Source organism: Cynoglossus semilaevis, chromosome 14, assembly GCF_000523025.1.
Source record: "Cynoglossus semilaevis isolate Cse_v1.0 chromosome 14, Cse_v1.0, whole genome shotgun sequence".
Taxonomy (NCBI): domain Eukaryota; kingdom Metazoa; phylum Chordata; class Actinopteri; order Pleuronectiformes; family Cynoglossidae; genus Cynoglossus; species Cynoglossus semilaevis.
Genome location: NC_024320.1, coordinates 22,060,664 through 22,084,971, shown reverse-complemented (window position 1 = coordinate 22,084,971; position 24,308 = coordinate 22,060,664). Strand labels below are relative to the sequence as shown.

Genomic DNA, 24,308 nt, shown 5'->3' with positions numbered 1-24,308 from the left:
CTCTGTTAACAGTCATAACTGTTATCGATGAAATTCTCCAGTGGATGGCAATGATAAACGCCATATATTTTATATTCATCCAGGTTTTTACTGTTTTTTGCTGTCGGCCTAAATTGTAATAATATATATATGATAATATAATATGTATGAAGCTTTTTTGTGTTTAAGGGTCGTTATTTTGGAATCACAGTGGTTTGGGGAAACAGAAGCTAAAAAGCTGTTTTAATACAATAAAGGGGAATAAATAAAAAAACAATGGGATAATAAACACATCAGTGAAAAATGACAGTTCATTTGTATTAATTTAACATTATTCATTTTTTCTTATTAACTCAACAAATGATAACATGTTTTACAAAATAACAATGTGTTGTAATAAATGTAATTTATTTATTTCATGTTTTCACATTACACATTTTACATAAAAGCAAATTATTCACACAAAAAATTGAATTCTGTATATGAAACATGGGGAGGGGTCTTTTATTTCAAAGTCAACGTCACAAAAATAAATAAATAAATCAACACAGGTGATTTCTGAAGTCAATCAAGTTTTCCAGGAAAATATTATCCATATACATTAATTTATTTTGGTGTAGTCACTGACACTGGAACCCATTCTCTGACTTGTCTCTTAAAAATTGTGACACCGCCAAACACTGGTTTGGGACCCAAAGAGCGTCCAGAAAAAATATATTTTGGATCACAAATTTGCTTTAGCATTTACACTATTTCAAATCGTCATCATTTTGAATTTTTTTCTGTTTTTTTTTTTTTTGTCAACATTTGTGTAAATACTGTCACTGAAGACCATGATGTCCATCTACTTCTAGAGGACTTCCAGTGTTCTGGACCTAGAGTTACTGAACCCTCCTGTCCGCAGATCCTCCGCCATGGCTACATCCATTCTTGAAATCAAAGACCTCTTCAGAGTTTTTTTAAAGTCATTACCAATGAAGACATACAGAAACGGGGATATGCAGCTGTTCGACGCAGCTAAGGTGGCTCCAACCTTTAACCCAGTTTGAAGAAGATCCACACTGTGGTTCTTCACGTCCAACTCCAGAAGAATGAAGGTATGGTAGGGGACCCAGCAGCAGAAGAATGAGAAGATGAGTGCTCCCATGATTTTGTAGGGTTTGTTCGATTTGACAGTCATACTTCCGAGCTTCACACACAGCACCGAGCAGCAGGTGACGATCATTAGGAAAGGAATCACAAACCCGCAGATGAGCCGAGTCACAACCACTGCCTTGTGTCGGGATTCGTCCGTGTAGCTGGAGTAGCATTGGGTCACCGATCCACGCACGGCTGTCTCTTTGAAGATCAACGAGGGCAAGGTGAGGAGGGCAGAGAGGAGCCACATGAGGAGCACGGCCCCGTACGCTCTCCTCACTTTCCTGTGATTGTGACACCAAATGGGAAACAGTGTCATGATGCAGCGGTCGGTGCTGATCAGAACCAGCAGGAACACACTGCTGTACATGTTGAGGGAGAGCAGAGAGGAGACCAGTTTGCACAAGAGCAGACCGAAGGGCCAGTGAGAGGTGATCATGTAGAACACGTCCAGAGGCAGAAACGCACAGAACAACAGGTCTGACACGGCCAGACTGAGGTACCAGGTGTTGACCACCGTTCTTTTCATTTTGCAACCACAGATCCAGATCACCAGGGAATTTCCTGCCAGGCCGACGGCAGTGATGAGGATGTTGAGCCCCACTAGGACATGAGTCAAATACAACTGCGAGCTGCTGTCGTATCCATGGCCAGACGCGGTGTCTTCGGTGTCATTCTCCGCCGTGTAGTCGTCATATGATATATAGTCCACACTCATGTTGTTACGTGTCCTACAACAATTAACAAACACACCTTGTTCACAAAAAAAACCCAAATCTATTTATTTATAATTTATTCAGTAAAGCGTTTGTTGTCAATACTCACACGCGTCGTAATGAGGAAGGAACCTCCAGATGCTGCTGTCAGCTCTCACTTCTCTTCTCTTTGCTGAGAAATGCTTTCAATTCATGCAACAGAACTAAAAGTGCGAAGGAAAAGAAGAAGAAGGATGCTGTTTGCCTCCACCCATATTGAAAAACATACAGGTCAAATCAATGATATAAATCTGACAAAAGAAAAATCAACACAAACAAGATGGAATAAACTTAAACTTAAACTTTATTAGTCATTGTGACACAGCACAGCACAGCACAGCACACCATGCACAACGAAAATTACCCTCTGCATTTAACCCATCACCAAAGTGAACAGTGGGCAGCCGTGGTCGGCGCCCGGGGAGCAGTGCTTGAGGACGATGCCATGCTCAGTGCATCTCAGTGGCAACCTGGCAGTTGGTGGATTCAAACCTGGGGCCTTCCGGACCGAAGTCCGCTTCCTTCACCACTAGGCCACCACTGCCCCCATAAATGAACTTTATGTAAAATAAAAACCATATAAAATTAACAAGTAAGCAAGTAAAGGTAAATAATGTCTATTAAAAATATGATATAAATGACGTAAGCCCAAGTATCTAAAGGCAGGTTGAAAGGTCAGTGACAGTAAACACAAAAGAATATGAAATATTTCATGAAAAAATAGCTAAAAGTTGTAAGAAAATTAAAAAATACAGTTTTAAAATGCTAACTTAATAAATGAATTCCTCAGCCATGATCAGTTATTAACCATATACAGTAAACAAGTTAAAGTAAGGCACAATAAAAGACTAGATATGATATGATAAGTAGCCTACCCTTAAAATATAAAATATATAGCCTAATTAGTGCAAAAAAAGGAACTGAAAACTGAACACAATTACACAAGACAAACAAACCACAGCAAAGGAATTATCTGCTGTCTCTGCTGTTTATGAGGCTGCAGTACGAAAAGTTCCCCCAACGACCACGTGATCTGGTAACGCAACAACACTAACCTCTTCACACGCAACACAATCACTTCATTTTGGGCCGTTATAGACACTGGTTTTTTGGTAGAAATCTAGATTTAATATTGTTTTAACAAGTAAGGTTCGTGCTTTTGTACGACGGATAAATAACGACAATAAAGTCGTACATGAAAAGACTCGTAATGTTTCGAGGAAAAATTCGTTAATCTATTAGAAAAAATACGTAATGTTTTCGAGAATAAAGTCGTAAATCTACGAGAGGGAAGTCGTACATATTTTAGTGTAATTTATTTAATAAATTTTAAGTAATTTATTTGCGTAATTTTTGTTCTATCCTCAATGTTCACTTTTGCGCACTTACCGAAACATGTGTAATGATTAACATAATAAATCAATAAACCTTTATGGCCCATTGAGGACGAGTTTCTAGCGAAAATAAATAAAATAAAAATTTAATAATCAGCCCACATGGCTTCTATGATAAATCACTGTCTTTTCATTACAATTTTCAATCACAACCATGAAACTTTACCACTAGATGTTGCTATAAACACTCAGGGATATTAAGGAGCCTCTGTAACCCGCTGTAGTTAGCAGTAGCTATGTAGCCAAACACCCATGTTAGTATACGTAACTGCTAGAACCAATGCGCAAGCGCAGATGTATTCCACTTAACCCCGCCCCTAATCTCTACGTCACATCGTTGCTCCAGCTAGTTTCTCCAGTAAACTGCGTCAGACTCTGTACTGCTACGGTCTGTCAACATGGCGGCCACCGTTACGAGCAAATGTTTTAGTCCTCTGGCTCTCATCACCAGGCGGATTTGTGTGCCGGAGTTTTTCACCCAGTGCTTCTACCACAAGAAGGTAAAACCGACACAGACTCACGATGACGTGTTACAGTGTGTTTGGCCACTGTTTAGCATCTTGTTTACAGTTAATACCAGCGAGTGAGTAAAGTCTTATAAAGGTCACCTGTTTCAGGAAAGGTGGTTAAAATAAAGACAGCTACAACCAACAACAACTGCTACTACTACACCTAATACTACAACTATTACACTGCTGCTACATCTGCGTACTACCCTGCTACTTCTGCGGCTACTAGTTCAACTACTGCTACTACAACAACTTGTTATGCTACTTAAACGGCTACGACCGCTAATATTGTTAACTGCTATTACTTATACGACTGCGACTAATGACTAGTAGTATCTACTCCTACTAGTTAATGTTCTTTAACGACTATTACTCTACTGCAGGTTCTGTTACCACTTTACGGGTAATCCCTGCTAAAGAACAAGTCTGAATAATAGTAAACTAACATTATGTACAATTCTTTCGCGTTTCTCAATATAATTTAAAACATTTAATAATAATAATAAATTAAAACGTGAACAACTCTATTCAGGTTTTCTTTCCACACAGTTGCAGCTTTAAAGAAACAGGGGAGATCGGTTAATCATTAGTGTATTTGATAACGAACTACGTACTTTAAAAAAAAAAAAAAAAAAAGGGTTAGACGAGTACAGTATACAACCAGAACCAACGTCAGGTCTTTCAAAACATTTACATCTCGAGTCTTTGAAGCTGTTTTGAATTAAGGTTTTCTTTTTTAGCGTTTTGAAGAAGTCAAAAAAAGCTACATCGTTGGTGAAACACTGGAGAATTCCCTGCAGTGTAAATAATGATAGCGTTATTTAGTTTTCATTATTTACACAATGGGGGGATTTTTCAGTGTGTGTTTGTGTTTTAAAATCTTTATTCACTGTTGTCTGGTCACAGTGACTCAGTGACGCAGCAGGAAATGTAGGAACAGGACACTGGGGTTCATATAAAGGACAACCAAGTTACGGCCTCGATGTCATTATCCACTTTGTATCGAAGGAAATTTATTGTAAACCCTCAATGAATTTAGTTATATATTCTCTGGTCTAGGGGAAATGAAAATTCAATATATTATTGATTTCATGTTGAGTGCTTCTGTTGTTTGTGAGTTGTTGTTTTTTTAATTCTAGTATCACATGGTGTTCTGTTCCAACATCCTGTTTCCCTTCTGTTGTCATGTCAAGGTGATTGATCATTATGAAAATCCACGGAATGTGGGCTCACTGGACAAAAACTCCAAGAATGTCGGGACTGGCTTAGTAGGAGCGCCAGCCTGTGGAGATGTTATGAAGCTGCAGGTAAGATACAAGAACGAGTGACTGCCTCCTGAACCTAAAACCGTCTCGTCCCTCTTTGAGATGAGCAGAACTTTACAAGTGTTTGACTTTCCACAGATCGAGGTTGACGAACAGGGGAAAATTGTGGATGCCAAGTTCAAAACCTTTGGCTGCGGCTCTGCTATCGCCTCCAGTTCTCTGGCCACTGAGTGGGTGAAGGGCAAATCTGTGAGTGAACACACGACTGAAACTTTACTGACGTCTGTAAATGTATTTATATATATTTATTTGTGTGCACTCGAGCCGCTCTTACTGTCTGTTCTTACTGTCTGTTCTTCAGGTGGATGAAGCCCTAACAATTAAAAACACTGACATTGCCAAAGAGCTCAGTCTTCCACCTGTTAAACTTCACTGCTCCAGTAGGTTTTTTTTATTTTTTTTATTCAGTATATTTCTGTTTACCAGACGTCGGTCTGATGTTGTTCTGATGTGCCTTTGTTTTACCTCGGTTCTCTGTTGATCCACAGTGCTGGCCGAGGACGCCATCAAGGCTGCTCTGGCTGACTATCGTGTCAAGCAGCAGGACAGCCAGCAGGGGGCGGTCGAGACCAGCAAATAAACAAAGTTCTCTTTTACTCTTTAAGTGCGACATCACTGCTCACATCATGCTGCCAGCAGGTGAAGATGCAGAATTTTACTGTCGTAAACTAACGCACAACATCGAGCTTCACCGAACCTCCTCACCAGTGTTTCTGCAGGATTAAAGTCCTGGCTTTCGCACCATGAACACTTTATTTTTTTTAGCCTGTCAAATAAACGCACAATGTCTGAGTTTCTAGTATAAAGTCTGGCCTTATTATTTTTTTTTTGACGGGAGCGGGGGTTCTGAATTTATAACTCGTTTGTTGGAGAGTGGGTGACCTGTCTTAACACTCGGGCCTGATGTTCTTGTATGTTTATGCAACTAAGCAAAAATGTTAAGGGTTCCACTGGTTTTACTATGTAAATCCTTTTTAATGTTTCTGTGGAAGTGTCCAAATAAATAATCATCAGTCGTATGTTTGTCTGAGTTGTTGATTTTGCATAAATACACGAAACAGATGAAACTGTGAAACTGCAGATATCATAATTTTAGAACAAATTAATAACTTACAATAGCCGGTCTCTCCTGCTGTACATTGATTCTGTCCCTCTGTTGATATTTTTGGTTGTTTATTTATTTATTTTTTCTTAATGGCAACTTTAATGGCAGCGTTAACTTACATTGCTACCACCAAAACAGATCAAAAAAGCTTGGAGGAGAAAGATGCTAGAAGGCAGTTTTCTCTCCTGCGATCAGCTGAAGTGTAGCCGAGTCGTTGTGGATGTGCAGAGAAGAAGGTCGCAGATTCCTGCCGGTGGGAGGGGCCTGTGAATCATCCTTGTCCGGATGAAGCTGCTCTGAATCATCTTCCTGTGGTTTGGGCTGATCAGATATCGGCTCAGTGTTCACCTCTGCTGCAGCTCTGGCCTTGTCTTCACCCAACTCCCCCTCCTCCTCCTCAGGGAAACTTGAGAGCTGCTGTTCCAGGAAGCTGCCACAAGGTGCCTCTGCCTCGTCTTCAGGACAGAGCTCCGCTGCTCCTTGACTGTTTTCCTTTCCCCCGGCGGCGGCGGCATTTGACTGTTTTCCTTTCCCTCGGCGGCGGCGGCGGCAGGTTTAGTTGGCGTGCGCAGACTCCTGGCGGCCTTCATGATCTCGTCCTGCAGCTGCCTGTGAGAGTCCACTGCCTCACGTTCCTGCTCAGGAGCCGCTTTCTCTGGCACGTCGTCAAAGACTTTTGCTCCTCCGGTTTTGTCCCTTTGGTCCACGTACATCTTGGTGGGATACGAGGAAGGGTAGTAGGCGTTGACCTTTCGCCTCTGACTCATGAAGATCGCTCCGCATACGATGAGGAAGAAGAGCAGGAAGAAAGAACTCGCGACCAGGATGAGGAGCATGTTCTCCTCCAGAAAGTTGGCGACTTGACTCAAAAGATCTGTTTTCACCACGGTGGAGCCGACAGGTGTGGTTCGGTACTCGGTGAGAAGGAAGATGGTGGGCAGGGAGGAGGGGAAGACGCTGTAGTCGTCCTCATCTGTGCTCCCCTCAAAGGAGCTGTAAAGAGGCAGAGGCGTGGCCACGCTCCCGCTGCTGAGGAGGAACAGCACCAACGCACGAATCTGAGCGCCGGCCGTCGGGAGCATCGTTTCTCCACAGGGTCTGGGAAGAACATCAAGCAGGTCAAGGCCCCAGCGATGGATGTTTTGGCTTCACATTAGAGTCTCAGACTTCAACATCTGTTTGATTTTTTTTTCCTTTTGAAAAAAGAGCAGCAAGTTGTTGACACTCACCGCGGTCCAGACGTTTGTCTCTGAGATCCTCAGGGTCGCCTCAGCATCTGGACCAACACTGAACCGCCCAGGTCACTACGGGAAAACAACAAAGAAAAACATGAGTCGTCCAACTTCAAAAAAATGTTGAAATGTTTTCGAGGTCACATGTCGGACGGTGCAGATCTGGAAAGAACATTTGCAGGTATGGAACACGTCAGTATATTTTATGGGTGTCTGTATTGTTTTTTTTTCTCTGCAGTCTGAATATTTTTGCGTCCCTGTTTCCAGAAAAGAGTCTGGAGTTTCTTACACACGCAGCTTAGCTGTGATCCTCAAACACAATCCACTCTGTAGAGCTAGAAAATACTGAGAAATACAGTTGAACTGTGAAGTATCGCATTAGCATCTTCGTAAGAAAAACAGTTTAGAGCAAGAAGGGAGGGAAATGCCACCCAAAGAACACAGTACACGCTGTGAACAACACAGGCAGTCTGACACAGTAGTCTTTTGCTTATGTGTATCCAGAAGTGAGAGCCTTATGGTTCAACTAGTCAGCAGCAACAGTTGGTCAGTGTCTTCAAAAAGACACTTGAAACTGACTGACACCGACCGCACCAGAAAGTCGTTCATCCTGGAGAAGCTCAAGAGATTTTCAAAAGACGACAGGGCTGAGATACGATTAGGAGACCTGCAGGAAAGTTGATGAAAATGACCACAAAAACTGCACTAAATTATTATTATTATTATCAAAGAATACTTTTTGACTTGTGCGTCATTTCAAATCTTTCCAAGCTATTTTGGTCCCTGGTCAGATGGCTGGAAAAGCGGTTAGTGCTCTTGCCTTACAGCAAACCGATCATGGTTCAATCCCCTGTGTTGTGTCTCGTCCCTGTTGTGTGGAGTCTGGTTTTTCTTCTCACAGTCCAAACCTGGTCCTGCGATGGACCGGTGAAGCGCCTTTGCCCGACGACAGCTGTGATTGGCCACGGCACAGGATCACTTTCATGCTACATGATAAACACACGTTGTTTGTTGTTTCTGTCTGTAAAGTCATGTCGACGTCTTCATCACACAGTCGTCTCTGCTCTGATGGAACTCCAGACGGTTTTTATCCAGTTCTAGTAATAATTCTCTCCACTGACTAAAACAACGAATGACGTTTGTTTTTGTTTGTTTTGTTCTTAAAGTGCGTTCTTTGAACACGGTCCTCATTCACTGCAGTGATTTAAAACATCACAGTCAAAGTCAGTCTGCGTCACTCCAAATGTTTTTTCGCTGCTGCATCTGTGTGCAAGCTGAGCCACGTTAAACTCTGCCCTCATCTGGAGTCAGAATGGAATGACTTTTTTTTTCTTTTTTTGGATAACCTTTGTTTCAACTTCTCTAAAAAAAGCAGTCACTGACCCATTACAGACCAAACGTACGTGGACCACACACGTCTGCACAACCAGACATCGGACCAGAACCCTGAACCAGAACACTGACCCAAAGAAGAACATTTTATTGGAAGACAACAACGTCTTCCGTGACCTAGATTCTATTTCTCTTCATCTTAAACCGTTGAACTCCTGTCTTGGTCATCACTGCTCCTGACCCAGGGGCATCAAGAGGTCGTCACAGTGTGTCCAACATGAAGACCCCACGGTCCACAGTTTGCCCAAGGGCACACAGTCGGTAGGAGGCTGAATGAAGAAGAAACATTTTACTCACCATCTGCCTCAGGAGGAGAAGCCCACTGGTGTGGAGGGAGACAGGAACCAGACTGGACGGGAGTGGAGTGAGAGACGAACACAGAGTCAGGGGGGGAGACGGAGCAGGGAGCCACAACACTGGGGCAGTTTCAGATTTCAGCCTGTAGGTTTGTCTGGATGAGGAAGAAAAAAAAAATAACCATGAGGACAAATCCCTCCTTCTCCCTCTGTCTCCCTCCCTCTCTCTCTCCCCCCTCTTTGGTTTCCGCAGGAGTGTGTGCACACACAGATTGTTCTTGTTAGGGCCACAGTTTATTATATGAAGTGGGGGCAGGGGCAGGGGCAGGGCCGACCCCCCAAAACTCCTCCTCTGTATGTGTGTGTGTGTGTGTAAATGAACGTGTCAAACAAAGATAAGAAAAATATCACTCATTAATTAATGGCCGTTAAACAAACAAACTCAGCAGCAGATCAGTCCTGTTGGCTACAACGTTCCTGATCTGAGATCAGCTCTGACACCAGTGATAAACAACACCTCTATATACTGTGTGTGTGTGTATATATATATATATATATAAGGTGAGAGAATGGTTGGTCTGTGAATAATGAATACAGGAAGAGGTTAATGTTTCCTGTTTGGGCAGCCAGGAGAGGACTGGGAAACAGCTTTGCTCTTCTTTAGCTTTACAGCTAGGTTTTTAGGTCAACTTGTAGCTATTATTGGTCAAAGTTATATCGTCAGTTTCTTAGTAATTTGACTCCTTGAATTTGGCTCTGTTTTCTCAAACAATTTGCCAACTCTGGGAAAGCCTTTTCACAGTTTAGCTAATGCTAAGCTAGTAGCTTCTTCTGTGTTTGCATATTAAGTCATTCCAGATACATTTAGCTGGATCTTTACAAACTTTTTAGCCACTGTGACTAAAATATGTCATTATATTGTTAGACTATTAGCTCTTTTGAATTTGCTGAACTTTTGCCAACCAAATTATCCTTCAGCGTGTTCGGCCTAGATTCATTTTTCGCCAATTTAAAGCAATTTTTAAACAATTACTGTTTTACAATGTGGAAAACCTCAAAAAAAGTTTGGAGCTCACTATTAGCTGTTTTAGGCTAACTAACTTCAAACTGTTTCCATGTTGTGTATTTATCATCTTTGACACTGAAACAATTATTTTATGCTACGTTTTTCTATTAAATTTGCCATCATCAACTGAATTCTGAAGTCTTTTTTTATTTGTCACAGTTAGTTTTTAAGCTACTTCTAAGCTAGTTTTAAGCCTAATGTCTAATCTTGAGTTCATTTTTTTAGCTTTTGAGTCATTCGGTGTATTTTTAAACTAATAACAAAGCAGGTAATTCAGACAGACCAGTGTTGTGCCTGAATTAACGCAGGAAAAGGTTAATGTTTCCTGTGTAGCGAGGAGAGGGAAGGAGAGGTGCTGAAAGGGAACAATGAGGTGAGTTAGTTTCCTTCAGAGCGAACCGCAACCAAACTCACATGGTGTGTGTGACCACTTTAGGCAGTGTGACAGGATACCGTGTGTGTGTGCGAATACAATTTTGGCAAGTGTTCTGTGTTTATGATAAGTCCAGACAAACCCAGCTTTATATGGTCATCAGGAGCGGCAGACGTTCTCCAGCATCTCCTCCAGGTTTACATTCGTCTGTACTCTGGTGATGCATCATCAGAAAAAGAAAAAAAAAAACACGTAAATACTTAAAGAATAAAGAATAACTTCAGAGCTCAACCAAAAGTTTCTTGGGCTCAAGTTTCTTTTTGCAAGAAGGGAAGTGAATATGAAATGAAGTCCAGAGTTGAAGCAAAGTCTTTCATGAAGTTTCACACTAACAAGGAAGTGAATTGAGTTACAGAGAACACAAATAAGTCCCACGGACAAGAGCGGCCTTCTTTCATCAGCACCTAATCTCCACTTCAGACGTTTCTGGCACAAAGATTTGTTCAATTACTGGTGAATCCCCGCTTGGATTTCAAATCCAAAATTAACCGTTCTACTTAAATATTAAATTATTCTTGTCTGAGACTCGTTTGTCCTGTTTTTCTGAGCTTTATCTTTGATATATTTTCTGAATGTTCTGCTCTTCTTTACTGATTTAGTTTTAGTATTTCTTTTGCTGTATTTGTGTAGTTGTGTGTTGTAACTGGCCTCCTTTTAAAATATTTTCCAGTACTTTATTTATTTTTCCTTTTTGGGTCGATCTGACCACAGGGTTAATTTACTTTTCTTTTTTAAATCAGCCGACCTTTTTTGTTAAATTTTGCAAATTTCTTTCTAGCTATCAAATATCTCTTTATATGGCTAAACTGCAGTAGCCAATTATAATCCTCTTCTAAATTATTGTAGATTTACTTTCATTCGTTTGGATCGTGGAGCGTTGCGGCTGATTTGTTGCCATTTCTGGGCTGACAGCAAAAAAAAAAAAAAAAAAATGCAAAAAAATTAAATATTTTTATGCACTAAACCATTTACTTCAAATGCAGTTGGTTTGTATTAAACTCCAAACAAAGTCTCAAATTTCCCAAAATGTACAGTCAGTCCTGGAGTTCTCTTATAAAAGTCAAACCAACCGTAACAGTAGAAGAAAATCACAGTGTACATGAGGGAGAAAAGGTGTTTTCAAATATGAGACATCTTTAATAAATTATTCTGTGAGTTTCATTTCCAAACAGACTCCGTCTTCATCAGAGTTCATCATCCATCACTTTTTACCACTTCCTGTCTCTCATCGCTCAGATAAAAACCTCAGATCCTGATCTTCACTCTGGTTAAAGGTCAGGAAAATGTTTTGGTTCTTGACCAGACGTTGAAGCCATGGTTCCTGAACATCAAAGTGTGACTTTCTTCTTCGTGTAGAGAAACTGCTGACATCAAAGAGGAAGCTCAGAGGTCCATATCTCTGAGATCAGTCCAGGGCTGATGGTGAGAAAAGTCTCTAAACGTATCGGTCGTTATCTGGCAGGAAGCTGCTCAGCGTGAGGTTATCTCCCAGCTCCTCCTCGCTGTCTGCTCGGTCGTGGATCACCAGGACTCCGTTGGAGACCGGGCTGCGTTGCCTGGCGTAGGTGTAGTTTCTCTCGGGCAGCAGCGAGGAAATGCACATCATCTCCGTGGACTGCTGAGGTCTTCGGAGCTTGTACTTCCTGGTTGACACCTTGGTGCACAGGACGATGGTGGAGACCATGAAGATGGTGGTCAACACGGCCAGGCAGGCCACGATGATGAGACACTGCTTCACCAGCCCACGTGTGGAGCAGGGTTGGACCCCAAGGCTGGGAATGACCCCACACCCTGCTGTTGTTGTTGTTGCTGTTGTTGTTGTTGTTGTTGTTGCTGTTGTTGATCTGGTTAATATTGTTGATGGAGACAAAGTGGTTGATGGAGGAGGCAACTTCCTGGGAACATAAACAACAGAGGATCCTGTTGGACTTGTGGAGACGGAGGAGGTGGTAGGGGGGTCAGTGGTGGAGACTGTAGAGGTGGGGGGGTCAGTGGTGGAGACTGTAGAGGTGGGGGGGGCAGGGGTGGGGGCTGTGGAGGGTGGGGGGGGGGACTTCCTGGGAACATAAACAACAGAGGATCCTGTTGGACTTGTGGAGAAGACTGTAGAGGAAGGGGGGTCAGTGGTGGAGACTGTAGAGGTGGGGGGGTCAGTGGTGGAGACAGCTCGTTGTGTCAGGCAATGTGGACGTGTAGCCTCGGTCGGTTGTGCTGGAGTCGCGCTGCGGCGTGGATGAAGTTCCGAGGCCTGCAGCTGACGTCTGCGACACGGTGTTGGATGAAGATGGAACTGTTGGAGATGTTTGATTGGATTCCTCAGCCTCGGAGGTCATCGTTGGTTTGAAGGTCGACTGAAGAACATGTGCAGCTGTGGTCTCTGCAGCGCCGGTGGAAGGAGGTTGTGATGGCGAGCTTCTGGAGGTCGCCGTCACCGCAGTGTCTTCAGTTTCCACTGTAGAAGACGAGGTCGTTTCAGACGTTGCACCTGCATCAAGGTTTGCACGACTTCCTGTCCCTGTTGGATTCCAGGCCTTCGTCGACTGCTCGTCCGTCGTGCTCTGCGGTCCAACAGTGACCGTCCGTCCTGTCTTGTCGGCGGTCGTGCTGCTTTTGAACATCAGTGTTGCGGGAGTGGCCTGACCGTCCAAAGAGAAAAGAACACAGACTCCACAGAACAGAGTCACGGACGCCTCGGTGCTAAGGAACCTCATGATCAGAGCTCTGAAAGAACTGTGGAGACTCACGTCAACAGGCTGCAGGGTAGACACACACACATGTGGATCAACAGCAGGTCATGTGTCTCTGCTGCAGTGACATTACACCACACCCGTTACTACACTCACTCAGTAAAACTGACAGGAAATAGATTTTCAAACCATCGCCACATATAAAAGAACTCTTGATTTTTTAAATTGATAAATAGTTTCTAGGGAGCAAAACGTTTTCAAACTGTTTTCAAATGTAAAAAAAGTCTGAATGACATTAACTTAATATTAAACATGGATTCATGTTAAAATAAATCAATGACATCAATGCAATAATGTCTTATTTTTTTTAAGGATTTTTTTTTAAATTTTCATGAGTTTTATACTTTATACCATGGTGATTATGTGACATCAAACACACTGTCACCAAATTAAATCAAAGATTGAAAACAAACTCCAGGAAAACAAAGATTTCTAGTGTTTTATAATAAAAGTTCAAAGTTCTTACCTTTCTGCTGCTAAATCAGGCAGAGAAGTGAGTTTGAAATCGAATTATCGCTACGTGCTCTTCAGCTCATTTCACTGTCGGCGTATGAACGTCCTCAGAGCTGTGACATTCTGACTGTGACACCGACCAATCGCAGAAACAGGAAATGTGGTGCTGCATTATTTGTCTCACTTATAAACAAAGAGGTAAATAAAATATCCTTAAAGAATCACAGAGCAACCAGAGCTCAGACTACAAAAAAGCTTTTTTTATACAATTTTCAGTCTCAATAATAAACATGGCTTACGTATTTTTGTCATATTTTTGGACACACGTCCACACATCCTAATGCCCTTATTGGTACGTTTTAAAAGTAGCAGTTGCAGTAGAAACACATTTTTTAAGGAAGTGCTCAGTTCTCTACTCTGCCCACATGTTCTCGGCTCACAATTGAGATTTCAGTTCAATAAAGGAAACTGTTTCTCCAAACTGAACTGATGCAGTACATCTGCCTCTGCTCTGTTGTCAATAACCAACAGTAAAAAAAAAAAAAAAAAAAAAAAATTATAACAGCAAGTCATCCAAAGTGTTTGAATGAGTAAAATAAATTCAATGTAACTTTAAGCATTTGGATGATAACTTTGAAGTAATTGTAGGCATTTAAATATCAGATTTTATATATATATATATATATATATGTACAGTACATATATGCATATATATATACAAACAAATTACAGCATCATCTACAAATGTCATTTTAACCAGAAAATTTCAGCAGCATTGCTGTGGTTACCACATATCAACTCTAAAAAAACAAAAACACTATAGCTTGGACCTGCGTTCACAGACAGGATGTTGTTGCATCATTCACTTCCTGTTCTTATGAGTCAAACTGAAATTTGGTTTTAAATATAATCAGGTTTGTGGTACACAGAGGAAGGTTGTAGAGTAAAATGATAATTCTTAAGCTAAACAACAAAGTTTTATAAGTGACTTTAACTGGTTGTTAATGCTGTTTCTACATTGTTTTTACACATGGACATGAAATGGCTGACAAAAAAAAGACTTTTATCACATAAACGGCTTCTTTAGTGCCCCCGTCAGGCCAGCAAAGGTAAAGATCACACATGTGTACTGAGAAGAAAAAAAGAAAAGCGTTACCTTTTTATTTTGGTTGCCGTCTTCAGGTGTCCCCACAGCAGACGATCTCCCACCATCTCACCCACATCGTCCCCTCTTTCCCAGACACACAAACCATTTCCACGGTATTACGTCCAAAAAACTCGGTCCTCCCCAGTGACAGATCCACCGAAGTCGGAAAAACGGCGATCAGAGGTGGAGATAAAAACATATTTCAACAAAATTAAACTAAGCTAGCCTAGTTAAGCTAAGCTAAAAGACGTACTACAGTGGCTAAAACACCGAGTTACACTGAAGAAATTAAACACAGGTGAAAGTCGTCAGCGTGAAGAAGTCAATTAACAAAACGGGAAGTAATGAGGAAAAGAACATTCTAGAAAAGAATAGTTAGAACGGTTCTTTGTTGTAAAAAATAGTTTGTGTCTCTTTGTTGGCAGTATTAGTTAAAAGAAAACAACAGCTTTTCTATCAAAATATTATTGTACATTCTGGAAACATCTAGAAAAAACCACGAGAAACAGAAAAATTAAAGACAAAAAGGAGAAATATTAAATGCGGTAAATTAAATAAAACACAAATCTAAGTGGAAAGTAATTATGTATTCACATTAAAAGTTGAAATACAAATAAAATGACATTCAGTACAATGAATATACATCCAAAATGATATTTTTTTAAATCAAGTGATAGTAAAATGTAATTTGAATTTTTTGTAGCTTTTTTTGTCATTGTTTTCATCTTATATACTGCAATAACTGCTGAAAGAAAAGCTCATACCTCGTTTTCCGCTAGCACTAGCTTAGCACAAGAACACCTCCTTACATGGTGATAGCCATCTTTGATTTTTGGCATCGACAACTGGAATTATAGAATTATTTGCTGACTTACCAGACAAACTGGATCCAGCTGGAACCATCTTGACCTCATTTGAAAAAATTTCTTTTTTAAACTTTTCAATTCGTGCTGCCACTTAAATAAGCTCATCCACCCAGAAGTTCCCAGGTGCTCATGGGAACTGAGGAAGACATTTGACATTTTCTAAACAGTCTTCACTGAAGTATCTATGAATGCTTCTTGAAATTGGTTGTCATTTAAAAAAAATACTTTTTCGTTACCATGCTAATTTTGTTCATCCAAGAGCCAAGTTAGCATTTTTTAAACCTTTTTTTTTAAATGATATTGTAAATCAATGTAGTGAGATTTAAAATGGCAGCTTTAATATATATCACGAGACAAACAGATGTTTCTCTGCTAAAGAAAAAAACAAACTGAGATTTTCATGTGTAAAATTTTTTTATTATGTGCACAGAACTGTTCATCATGGGTTCAATGAAACACAAGTTGGCAGAGTGGTCCTTTCCTACCACCATATACGCAGTGGAGAGAGGGGCGAACTTTAGTGCCTCGACCCTGGACAGTGTCAAAGAGGCACCACTATGTTTGCACTACATTTACACCAGAGAGAAAGAGAGAAAGAGATGCAAATACCCCCACCCGCCCACCCACCCTACCCCCTCTTTAAAACCCCCAATGTTTTATTTCTAGTGTCAGAAGAACAGGAAACGAATGAATTCAGAAGGAATTCTTCCACATTCATAAATCTGATGGTTTTCAATGAACTGGTGGAAGGAAAAGGTTCAACAGCTGTTGTTTAAAAAAAAAAAAAAGAAAAGGATGAAGAAATAAAATCCAGCTCGACTAAATCATTCTACCTGGTTGTGACTGGAATGTACAACAGGAGAAATAAAAAGAATATAAATGTAAAAGCAGTGCATGAAACAGCACACAATCCATATTTGGCAACAACAAAGAAGAGCAATGGAAATACTGATGCTACATACAGTTGTAGTCGTAGTAAGTACAAACTTCACAAAAGAATGTTTTACCACAATTTAAAAACAAAACTCAAAAGAAAGAAAGAAAAAAAATTAAGACTTTTCCTTCAACAAAAACATATTTTCTTCCGTTGGGAACATGAGCTGCAACAGTTCCTTTTGATTTCTTTTCGTTTTTCTTTGTGTGTATTTGGGCAAAGTATGAAACCAGAGGGCTTAACGGAGACAAATTTAAAAGTTGTTTTTTTTCTCTTTTTCTTGGAATGTCAGCTTGGACGCGTCACAGACATGACACCTAGCCAAACAAATTAGGCCGAATCTTTGAGAAGTTGGCCGCGGCTGAACGCCATCCAGTCGTTTCTTCCAGGAATGACGAACGGCTCTCGGAGGGGAAGTGGGCCACGTCTTACAGAGCGACCTTGGCCACTTGCTCTTCCAGTCTGGCGATTCGACGATCTTGAAGGATGACGCGGTCCCTGAGTGACTTGAACTCTCGCAGCACCTCTTCCAGTTTATCTTCCATTTTCTGGTGGAACACAGAGGCACAAAGTGTAAACTGGACCACACACACTTTTCACTTCTCCTTCTAAACTCATGAAAAATGTTTCCAGTGTCGGTCTCTGTGCTGCGTACCATAGGTGAGGACTGTTACAAAAAAAAAAAAAAAAAAATCCAAACCACGTGCGCAGAAACTCTGTGGCTTTGAGATTTTCCTCTGCTTCAACACTAAACTGTGACACAAATAGCAAAGTATGTGCTGATCCATGGTTTCTGTAACTGGTTCCAACCATAATAATTACTTCAAATAGGGAAACTGTTAACATCAGCAGAACTTACAGTCAGCAGAATAAGAAAATTAAAGAAATTAACTGCTCTCAGTGTTGGTAATTGGACTTGTCCAGGCACTGGCAAACTAAGGCCCGGGGTCCAGATGCAGCCCGTTCAGCTTTTTAATCCAGCCCATCAAACTTTTCCAAATTATATAATTTATTTATGTTATCATGATACTTCTGCCTTTTCCCTGCAATACCCACATTTCCCCAATAGATGGTGTAGAAAATTATAAAAGCTTCTTAGTATTTCAGCCTTTATGCGTAACTTTTTCATTTTTCTTAGTTCACAAGAACGCTCCCTCTATCTGCTCGTGACCCAGCCCTGCTGTGAGCGGAGGATTAATATTCCTAGACGATGTAAACAAGTGAGTCCCTAGGTAAGTTCTAGGTAACGGTGACATGCGGTCGTGGTGAATGCACCGACACTCACTGCTGAGGGCTGCGGAGTAACGTGCTTCTGGATGGTCGGAGCGTTCTCTGCCTTCGGAGCCAGCTTGGTCTCCAGGACGTTGGACTTGACCACTTTCAGATCTCGGTTCTTCGTGGAGACGTAGCCGTCTTTTAGTGAGATGAGAATCTGGCGGCCGTTCTTACCGGCGAACCACTCCTCTGCCTCCAGTGCGGGGTCAGGACCGGCAGTGTCTGGGTACAGGTCGTCCTGGAACAGGTCCGACTGAAGAGAGAGGAGCAAGGACGCAGAGACGTGTCATTGGGAGTGAAGAAAGGTGAAAATGTGAGGAAACTTAAATAATCTTCATTGACAAACTGTTTACAACACATACTTACATATATATATATATACACATATATATCTATATACTGTATGTATATATATATACAAATACATATACACATATATATACATACATTAGCCTCACAACTGCTATGGCATAAGAATAGAACTGTAACACATGCAGCCAGTTGTTGTAGAAACAATAGGTTTTATAAACCCACTTACCTTACGTGGAACTGTCATGATGATTGGTTCACATTTTCTCTCGTGTAATTTGTAAAACCTAAGACGAAACAGATTCACTGTTATTTCGACCTCATTTTCCCATTTAAAATATCAAATCTTTTTTTTGTATTTCTCCATTAAATGAACCATTTGTACTTTGTTTGTTTCTGTCCTGGTACTACAGGTTACGATTAAAGGCAGCAAAAACAGTTTCATCACGTTTGTTTTTGTCAAACCAATAATTCTTGACAATTCTGACCATGTGACAGAAGCAACAGCAATCTTTATATTTGTGATTCATAGATACATACAGTATATTTCTTACCATGAGGAGACTTGAGGCTACCTTTGATTGAACACAATGTATAGAAATATGTATAAATATAATATAATCATGTATATATATTTTGTGTGTCTACATTGGTGACAAATTTTACACCTGGAGAACCAAAGGTACTACATGGAATAAAATTAAAAAGTTAAAAATAATAACAATAAAAACCAAAACCAAACACTATCGACCTCCTCACCTTGCAATCTCACATTTGTTGACATCCAGCCCCCTCTTGGGCATGTATCCCATGCCCCTCTGGGGCTCCTTTGTGGAGAAGGTGTTGAGGTAGTGAACGTACGGCGCCTCGTCTGTGATCTCAAAGTATCGGATGCTGCTGTCGCCCTGAGGAGACGCGGACAAACATGAGCTCCTGAATATTAATCAATGGATTCAAGGAAAAAAAAAAAACTGATTCGTCGTTGGTTCTCGCAGCACCTCACCTTCCCACACAGGTAGACTATGCTGGTGTCGGGGTCGTAGAAGGGCAGCAGGACTCCGTTGCTGGAGTCCATCTCCTGAACACAGATGGGCTCGTCCATGTTGTCCTGAAACCAAAACACAGTCAACTATTTCTACAGGTCTGAGGTCAATCAGTCTGACAACGACGACGACCGCAGGTTTCCCTCTAATGTGATGTGATGTGATGTCAGCGCCCTCTTTTGGAGCTAACGTGGTACAGACATTACATTTGGAACTTCTATTCTTTAACATGAGATTTTATGACCTTCTGGTATATCAGAGTATGGTATTACTAGGGTTGAAAAAGAAGTAAATTCTGAAAGTTAGACGAATTCTGTCTTGATAAAGAAAGAATTTCTCGTCTTGATGTCAGTTCGATTCCACGCTCTGCTGGGAAAGCCTGTCAGATATTTTTAGCTCAGACCTTATAAAACGTTCCTCCAATTTTAGGGAGAATAAAATTTTTTTTTTCTCCAAGCTGCTGCTAATTTGTCGTCCTGGAGCAGATTCAAAGTTTTTTTTTGTTTTTTTTTTAAGATGTTTTCCCAGGACGTGAGTTTGACTCCCAGTCAACACACACTCAACTAAAACTAGTTACACGGTTACGTGTTGGTGCTGATCCACGTCTGTGTTTGTTTTTACAGTGTATTTGCGGACGACGGCGTCTCTGTGATGGATTTAACATGAAGAGAGTCTTTGCAGACACATACACTCTTCCACAGAGCCAGCTGGCGCTCACTCATGCGGCTGAATCCAGTGGTGAAGATGTTTCCGTCTACTAAAAAGATCGCTCTCATTGGCCGAGCTCCCTCGTGGGCTTTGTCCTTCTCCTGAAAACAGACAAACCCGACTGTTAAGGAGAGTAAAGCCCCGTTTGACTGATATTATTCCAAGAAGGACGTCATGTTCCATCTGGAACCTGACATGGCGTTCTAACATTAAAGGGGAAAGGTCACAGTCGAGGTCTAAAAACATGATGCTGCCTCACAGTGGCCGATTAGGGATGTAACGATGCATCGTGAATGGGTTAAAAAAAAAAGTCGATACAAAGTGTGATAATTCGCATTGGTTAAAAAAGGACTTAATCAAGGTGTAAGCAGTAGGCTACGTTAGCTCAAAAACTCACTGGTCGTACCATGACACTAGACATTCTAGTACAGTAGGTGGCAGTATGCCCCTGAAAACGTTGGTTGTGACCCACTATCAAACCCAGACATCAGGTCCCTACGAAGGCTAAGAGATGTTCAGGTGTTGGAACAGAACGTGGGAAGAACTTGTTCCAGACACCAACAGTGTTCTCCAGTGGAACTCTTTCCACTTCCTGTTCTTTCACTTCTTATGTTATATATGTTATGTATAGTGAACAAAAAAAAACAAAAAACAAATAATGAATTATATTGTATCATGAGTTGAATGTATCGTTACATCCCTGTGGCTGATGCAAGAAGAAACCAGGAGAGGGCGCCCTAATTCAGTGTTAACATTTTAGTGTCCCCTTTGATCTACATGTAAAAGAACACGTAATCACCAAACAAAACTAATAAAAAGTTTAAAAATTAAACCAAATTCCTTGTTGCTTAAAATGACAGTAAAGAATCTGAGACTCACTGGAAACATATATAATATATATATTTCTAAACATGTTAAAGGTGACAAGTCCTTCACTCTACACGCTACTTACCGCCACAATCTTTTTCTTGCGAGGGTCGATGACGCGGACCTTCTTGTCCTTGCAGGCGGTGCACAGCAGGCTGCCGTTGCGGCTCCAGCTGACACTAAAGATAACATCAGGGTGCATGTCCTCCAGATTGATTATGGCCTCTCCTGTGCCCACATTCCAGATGATGACCTGGTTGTCACACCCTAACATGGACACAAACACAGCAACATAAATATCACACACACTCCTCCGTGTCAAAGTCTATTTTGGGCCATTTGTTACACACAAAGCAACAGAAGGCGGGCGCGAAGATAAAGGGTCAGATTTGGAGTTCAGCTGTGCAGAGCAGTCATGTAAACACAGAGAATTAGATCAGCCTGTGGGGGGGGCAGGGGTTTGTGGGGTCTCGGCTGAAGTTTACCTGCGCTGAGGAGAACATTGCGGGCAGTTGGATGCCATGAAACAATGCCGACCCTCTTGGAGTGACCCTCCAACACGACCACAGGCTCCGACAGAGGAGACTCGAGTCCGTTCTCGGGGATCTGCCAAACCTAGAACCAGAACACGCACGGAAATATATTTTTACTAACACTGGGAACATACATAAAATAATGAGGACTGTCAAACCATTGAAAACATTCATTACATTATTTAATAAAAAAAAAAAAAAAATAAAAATTCCTGCTAAGGATGTCCAAATATATCGGCTGACATTAGCATATTATGTCTGTAAGAATTGGGGTTTGGGTTTTGCCAAATGATGTGTACCCTAAAAATAGTTTTTGGGATAAACAGCTGTATATTCAAGTGAAAGTCACTAGATGGCAGCATTGCAGCTCAATTAATTAATCTCATACAGTGGTTTGTACAGATAAATAAATATATAAACATATCAGTATCGGTTGATATCGGAACTGGAAATTAAGTGTTTGGACAATATTGGCAAAAAATATCAGTTTTGCAACACAGTCCTCCATGTAGCACAAATCACAATGACTGACTGACCAGTCTAATCAGTCTGTTATTAATTAAATCAGGACATTTCTAGAAAGGAAAGAAAACTCCATCTACTCTAACAGTCAGTATCTCCTGATGCACAATAATAAAAAAAGGATCTGACCAGAGGTCAAACTGTATGTTTTTAAACAATGACAACAGAGACAATGATCTTCCACCATGTGATGCTGTGACATCACACTGTAGAAACACGAGACGACCTCACCATGACCGTACAGTCCTCAGAGCCACTCGCGATGACCAGGTCATTGTGAGGACACCATTCCACGTCCAGCACCGGGCCCGTGTGACCACACACCGTGGGGTAGACCTTGTCTATACGGCCGGTCTACAGGACAGACAGGGAAGAAACACAAGGTCGTTTAAAAGGTCGTGCAATAACAGTCATCAGTAAACATCAGTATTGGAGTAATACAACTTACCTACAGTAATACTTAGTATTCTCCATGGGAATTCATAATAATCATAATACTTTCAAATCTTCTTTTATTTTAATTCTGGCTATTTTACAAATTATTTTATCCTTGCTGCTAGACATCACAGATATTCATAAACTTCTCATGTAAGAGTCCTTATTACACTTTTTCAAAACATTATTTCTACAAAACCTTGACATTTTTAAATGTTTATCTTGAAAAGAGCCAATAAGTTGTGATTCTAATCGAGAAAATTATATTTTTAAACAATGCCTATTGTTTACACAGAAACATCTAACACAGGTTTCTGTAAAGGCCACAGAACATGATCCAAATCAAAGAGCTAAAGCTAAAGCTAGCTGAGAAGGAAAGCTGGGACAAACGTTGTGGTAAACATAGGTAGTAAATATTAGTTAAAACTCTAGATAAATCTGATTGTAAATCTATACACAACTACAAAGTGTCAGAAATACAGTGTAGCACGATTGTTAGCTACAGCTGGTTAGCCAACAACAGTTTTGCTAGAGAGCTGGCATTAACCAGTTAGCTGATAAATGTCAGCATTTGGCAAAAATTCATTAAAGTAATCGAATGTACACTGAACTAATAAGGAGCTAGTGCCAATAGCACAAAATCGCTAAGAGTTAGCAAAGGTCTGGGTTACAGGAAGCTAAAGTGAGTTTGGTGAGTCAAAAGAAAAATTAAATACGTTAGCTTTAGGACCTGAAAAAAAAAACAAAAACAAAAACAATGACAATACTCAAGATACAAACAACATTTGACCTAAAAACATGTCAGGCAGTGGGAAATATTATTGAGAAAAGGTAACTTCTCTTCCACAGAGAACATCAATCATTGAACCCTGTGACCTACAGGACAATAGAGGGGGAGAGACAGAGAGCGAGAGAAAGAGAGAGGGAGTGAACCCTCCCCCCTCTGTGAGGATCATGTGCTGAAATGAGGGAAGTGTAACAGGATCCACAGCAGATGCCTTTACAGTGGTTCACATTTACACATTGATTATGGTTTTTTTGTGCTGCAGACATGAGCCTGAGGACAGGGTCACTGAAGGACCGAACCCATGTGATCACCAGGCCTGGAGGATTGATTCGTCACCCTATCTGACCATCTGAGCCCTAGAAGTGTGACAACACACTGCTGCTGGATCCCAACATGGATGTGCCTGACGCACGGCCTGTGACTGCGTTCCTCGCACTTCCCTCGACAAAAATGCTAAAAGAGTCGACTTCCGTCCTCACCTTCTGTAGAGGCAGGACGAGGAACGCTCCTCCCCCGCTGGCCTCTATGATGATGGCAACAAACTTGGGGTTGACAGCGCAGAAGGAGCTGTCCCATGTGACCCGGGAGACGCGTATGTCATCGTAGCACTGGTCGTTCCTCACGGCCTGGCCGAAGACGTGACGGAACTTGCTCTGTCGCACAACTCGCCGCAGCATATCTGCACAGAGAAATGAGACGGACTCAGAATTCCAATCACCTGTGAGAATCCTGTGCGGAGGGAATTTGAAACTAGCTCTAAGCCGGTCATAAAAAAAAATGAAGACAATTTTCCTAAAGTGTTTTTTACACTTTTATCTCAGTGTAAACATCCAAGGCCTGTCATGTGAAAATTATATTTAAATTCTGCGAATTTGGCTATTAATAAATAATTTTTGGCATAATTACTTTATGCTAACAAAAACATCGAAGGTGCATGCGGACACTGTACATTTCCTCCGGTCTTTTTACTGACACATTTTCAGTTCAACTTCCATGAGGACAGATTCAAACAACTTTAAAAAAAGATGATTAAAAAGAAAACACAGGTAGGGGGCAGCA

The 24,308-nt window shown here is 41.1% G+C and overlaps 5 protein-coding genes across 9 annotated transcripts in view; 1 reads left to right on the top strand and 4 right to left on the bottom strand.

The window, feature by feature from the left end:
- Window positions 1–363: 363 nt before the first annotated feature.
- LOC103390114 (chemokine-like receptor 1) lies at window positions 364–2,096 on the bottom strand. Its single transcript, XM_008325839.3, has 2 exons — window positions 1,942–2,096; window positions 364–1,847 (listed from the first exon to the last, which is right to left on the bottom strand). Exon 2 carries the CDS (start codon window positions 1,832–1,834, stop codon window positions 830–832), a length of 1,005 nt encoding a protein of 334 aa, XP_008324061.1. The 5' UTR covers window positions 1,835–1,847; window positions 1,942–2,096; the 3' UTR covers window positions 364–829.
- Window positions 2,097–3,609: 1,513 nt separating this feature from the next.
- Window positions 3,610–6,115, top strand: iscub (iron-sulfur cluster assembly enzyme b). The gene is made up of 5 exons (XM_008325840.3): window positions 3,610–3,765; window positions 4,968–5,081; window positions 5,178–5,288; window positions 5,401–5,479; window positions 5,588–6,115. The coding sequence occupies exons 1-5, from the start codon at window positions 3,664–3,666 to the stop codon at window positions 5,677–5,679; spliced, it is 498 nt and encodes a 165-aa protein (XP_008324062.1). The 5' UTR covers window positions 3,610–3,663; the 3' UTR covers window positions 5,680–6,115.
- tmem119b (transmembrane protein 119b) lies at window positions 5,958–15,428 on the bottom strand. 4 transcript variants are annotated; one of them, XM_008325842.3, is made up of 6 exons: window positions 14,980–15,428; window positions 10,706–10,777; window positions 9,126–9,279; window positions 7,434–7,508; window positions 6,750–7,302; window positions 5,958–6,717 (listed from the first exon to the last, which is right to left on the bottom strand). In XM_008325842.3, the coding sequence occupies exons 5-6, from the start codon at window positions 7,284–7,286 to the stop codon at window positions 6,370–6,372; spliced, it is 885 nt and encodes a 294-aa protein (XP_008324064.1). In that variant the 5' UTR covers window positions 7,287–7,302; window positions 7,434–7,508; window positions 9,126–9,279; window positions 10,706–10,777; window positions 14,980–15,428; the 3' UTR covers window positions 5,958–6,369. The 4 variants fall into 4 exon arrangements, with proteins under 4 accessions (XP_008324064.1, XP_024917862.1, XP_016894375.1 ...); XM_025062094.1 differs by lacking the exon at window positions 14,980–15,428 and adding an exon at window positions 13,837–14,352 and having other exon boundaries at window positions 5,958–6,707; window positions 6,740–7,302; XM_017038886.2 differs by lacking the exon at window positions 14,980–15,428 and adding an exon at window positions 13,837–14,351.
- Window positions 10,862–13,334, bottom strand: LOC103390144 (P-selectin glycoprotein ligand 1). Its single transcript, XM_008325881.3, has 3 exons — window positions 13,056–13,334; window positions 12,739–12,913; window positions 10,862–12,636 (listed from the first exon to the last, which is right to left on the bottom strand). Exons 1-3 carry the CDS (start codon window positions 13,332–13,334, stop codon window positions 12,059–12,061), a joined length of 1,032 nt encoding a protein of 343 aa, XP_008324103.2. The 3' UTR covers window positions 10,862–12,058.
- Window positions 15,429–16,231: 803 nt separating the features above from the next.
- Window positions 16,232–24,308, bottom strand: part of coro1cb (coronin, actin binding protein, 1Cb) — a 16,118-nt gene continuing 8,041 nt past the window's right edge. For both annotated transcript variants that reach the window (XM_025062093.1, XM_008325845.2), the window contains exons 2-11: window positions 23,729–23,928; window positions 22,259–22,381; window positions 21,458–21,587; window positions 21,058–21,239; window positions 20,087–20,206; window positions 19,358–19,462; window positions 19,114–19,259; window positions 18,584–18,641; window positions 18,056–18,298; window positions 16,232–17,318 (exon numbers count right to left, since the gene is read on the bottom strand). In XM_025062093.1, coding sequence (XP_024917861.1) covers window positions 17,199–17,318; window positions 18,056–18,298; window positions 18,584–18,641; window positions 19,114–19,259; window positions 19,358–19,462; window positions 20,087–20,206; window positions 21,058–21,239; window positions 21,458–21,587; window positions 22,259–22,381; window positions 23,729–23,928 — 1,427 coding nt within the window. In that variant the 3' untranslated portion in view covers window positions 16,232–17,198. The remainder of the gene's footprint in view (window positions 17,319–18,055; window positions 18,299–18,583; window positions 18,642–19,113; window positions 19,260–19,357; window positions 19,463–20,086; window positions 20,207–21,057; window positions 21,240–21,457; window positions 21,588–22,258; window positions 22,382–23,728; window positions 23,929–24,308) is intronic.

Coding starts and splice junctions, on each gene's coding strand:
- LOC103390114 (XM_008325839.3), bottom strand. CDS start 1,834: ATGAGTGTGGACTATATATCATATGACGACTACACGGCGGAGAATGAC.
- iscub (XM_008325840.3), top strand. CDS start 3,664: ATGGCGGCCACCGTTACGAGCAAATGTTTTAGTCCTCTGGCTCTCATC. Junction 5,082..5,177: donor GAGATGTTATGAAGCTGCAG/GTAAGATACAAG, acceptor GACTTTCCACAG/ATCGAGGTTGACGAACAGGG. Junction 5,289..5,400: donor AGTGGGTGAAGGGCAAATCT/GTGAGTGAACAC, acceptor TCTGTTCTTCAG/GTGGATGAAGCCCTAACAAT.
- tmem119b (XM_008325842.3), bottom strand. CDS start 7,286: ATGCTCCCGACGGCCGGCGCTCAGATTCGTGCGTTGGTGCTGTTCCTC. Junction 6,718..6,749: donor CGCCAACTAAACCTGCCGCC/GCCGCCGCCGAG, acceptor AAACAGTCAAAT/GCCGCCGCCGCCGGGGGAAA.
- LOC103390144 (XM_008325881.3), bottom strand. CDS start 13,334: ATGAGGTTCCTTAGCACCGAGGCGTCCGTGACTCTGTTCTGTGGAGTC. Junction 12,914..13,055: donor TGGAAACTGAAGACACTGCG/GTGACGGCGACC, acceptor CATCTCCAACAG/TTCCATCTTCATCCAACACC. Junction 12,637..12,738: donor AGTCTCCACCACTGACCCCC/CTTCCTCTACAG, acceptor CCCCTGCCCCCC/CCACCTCTACAGTCTCCACC.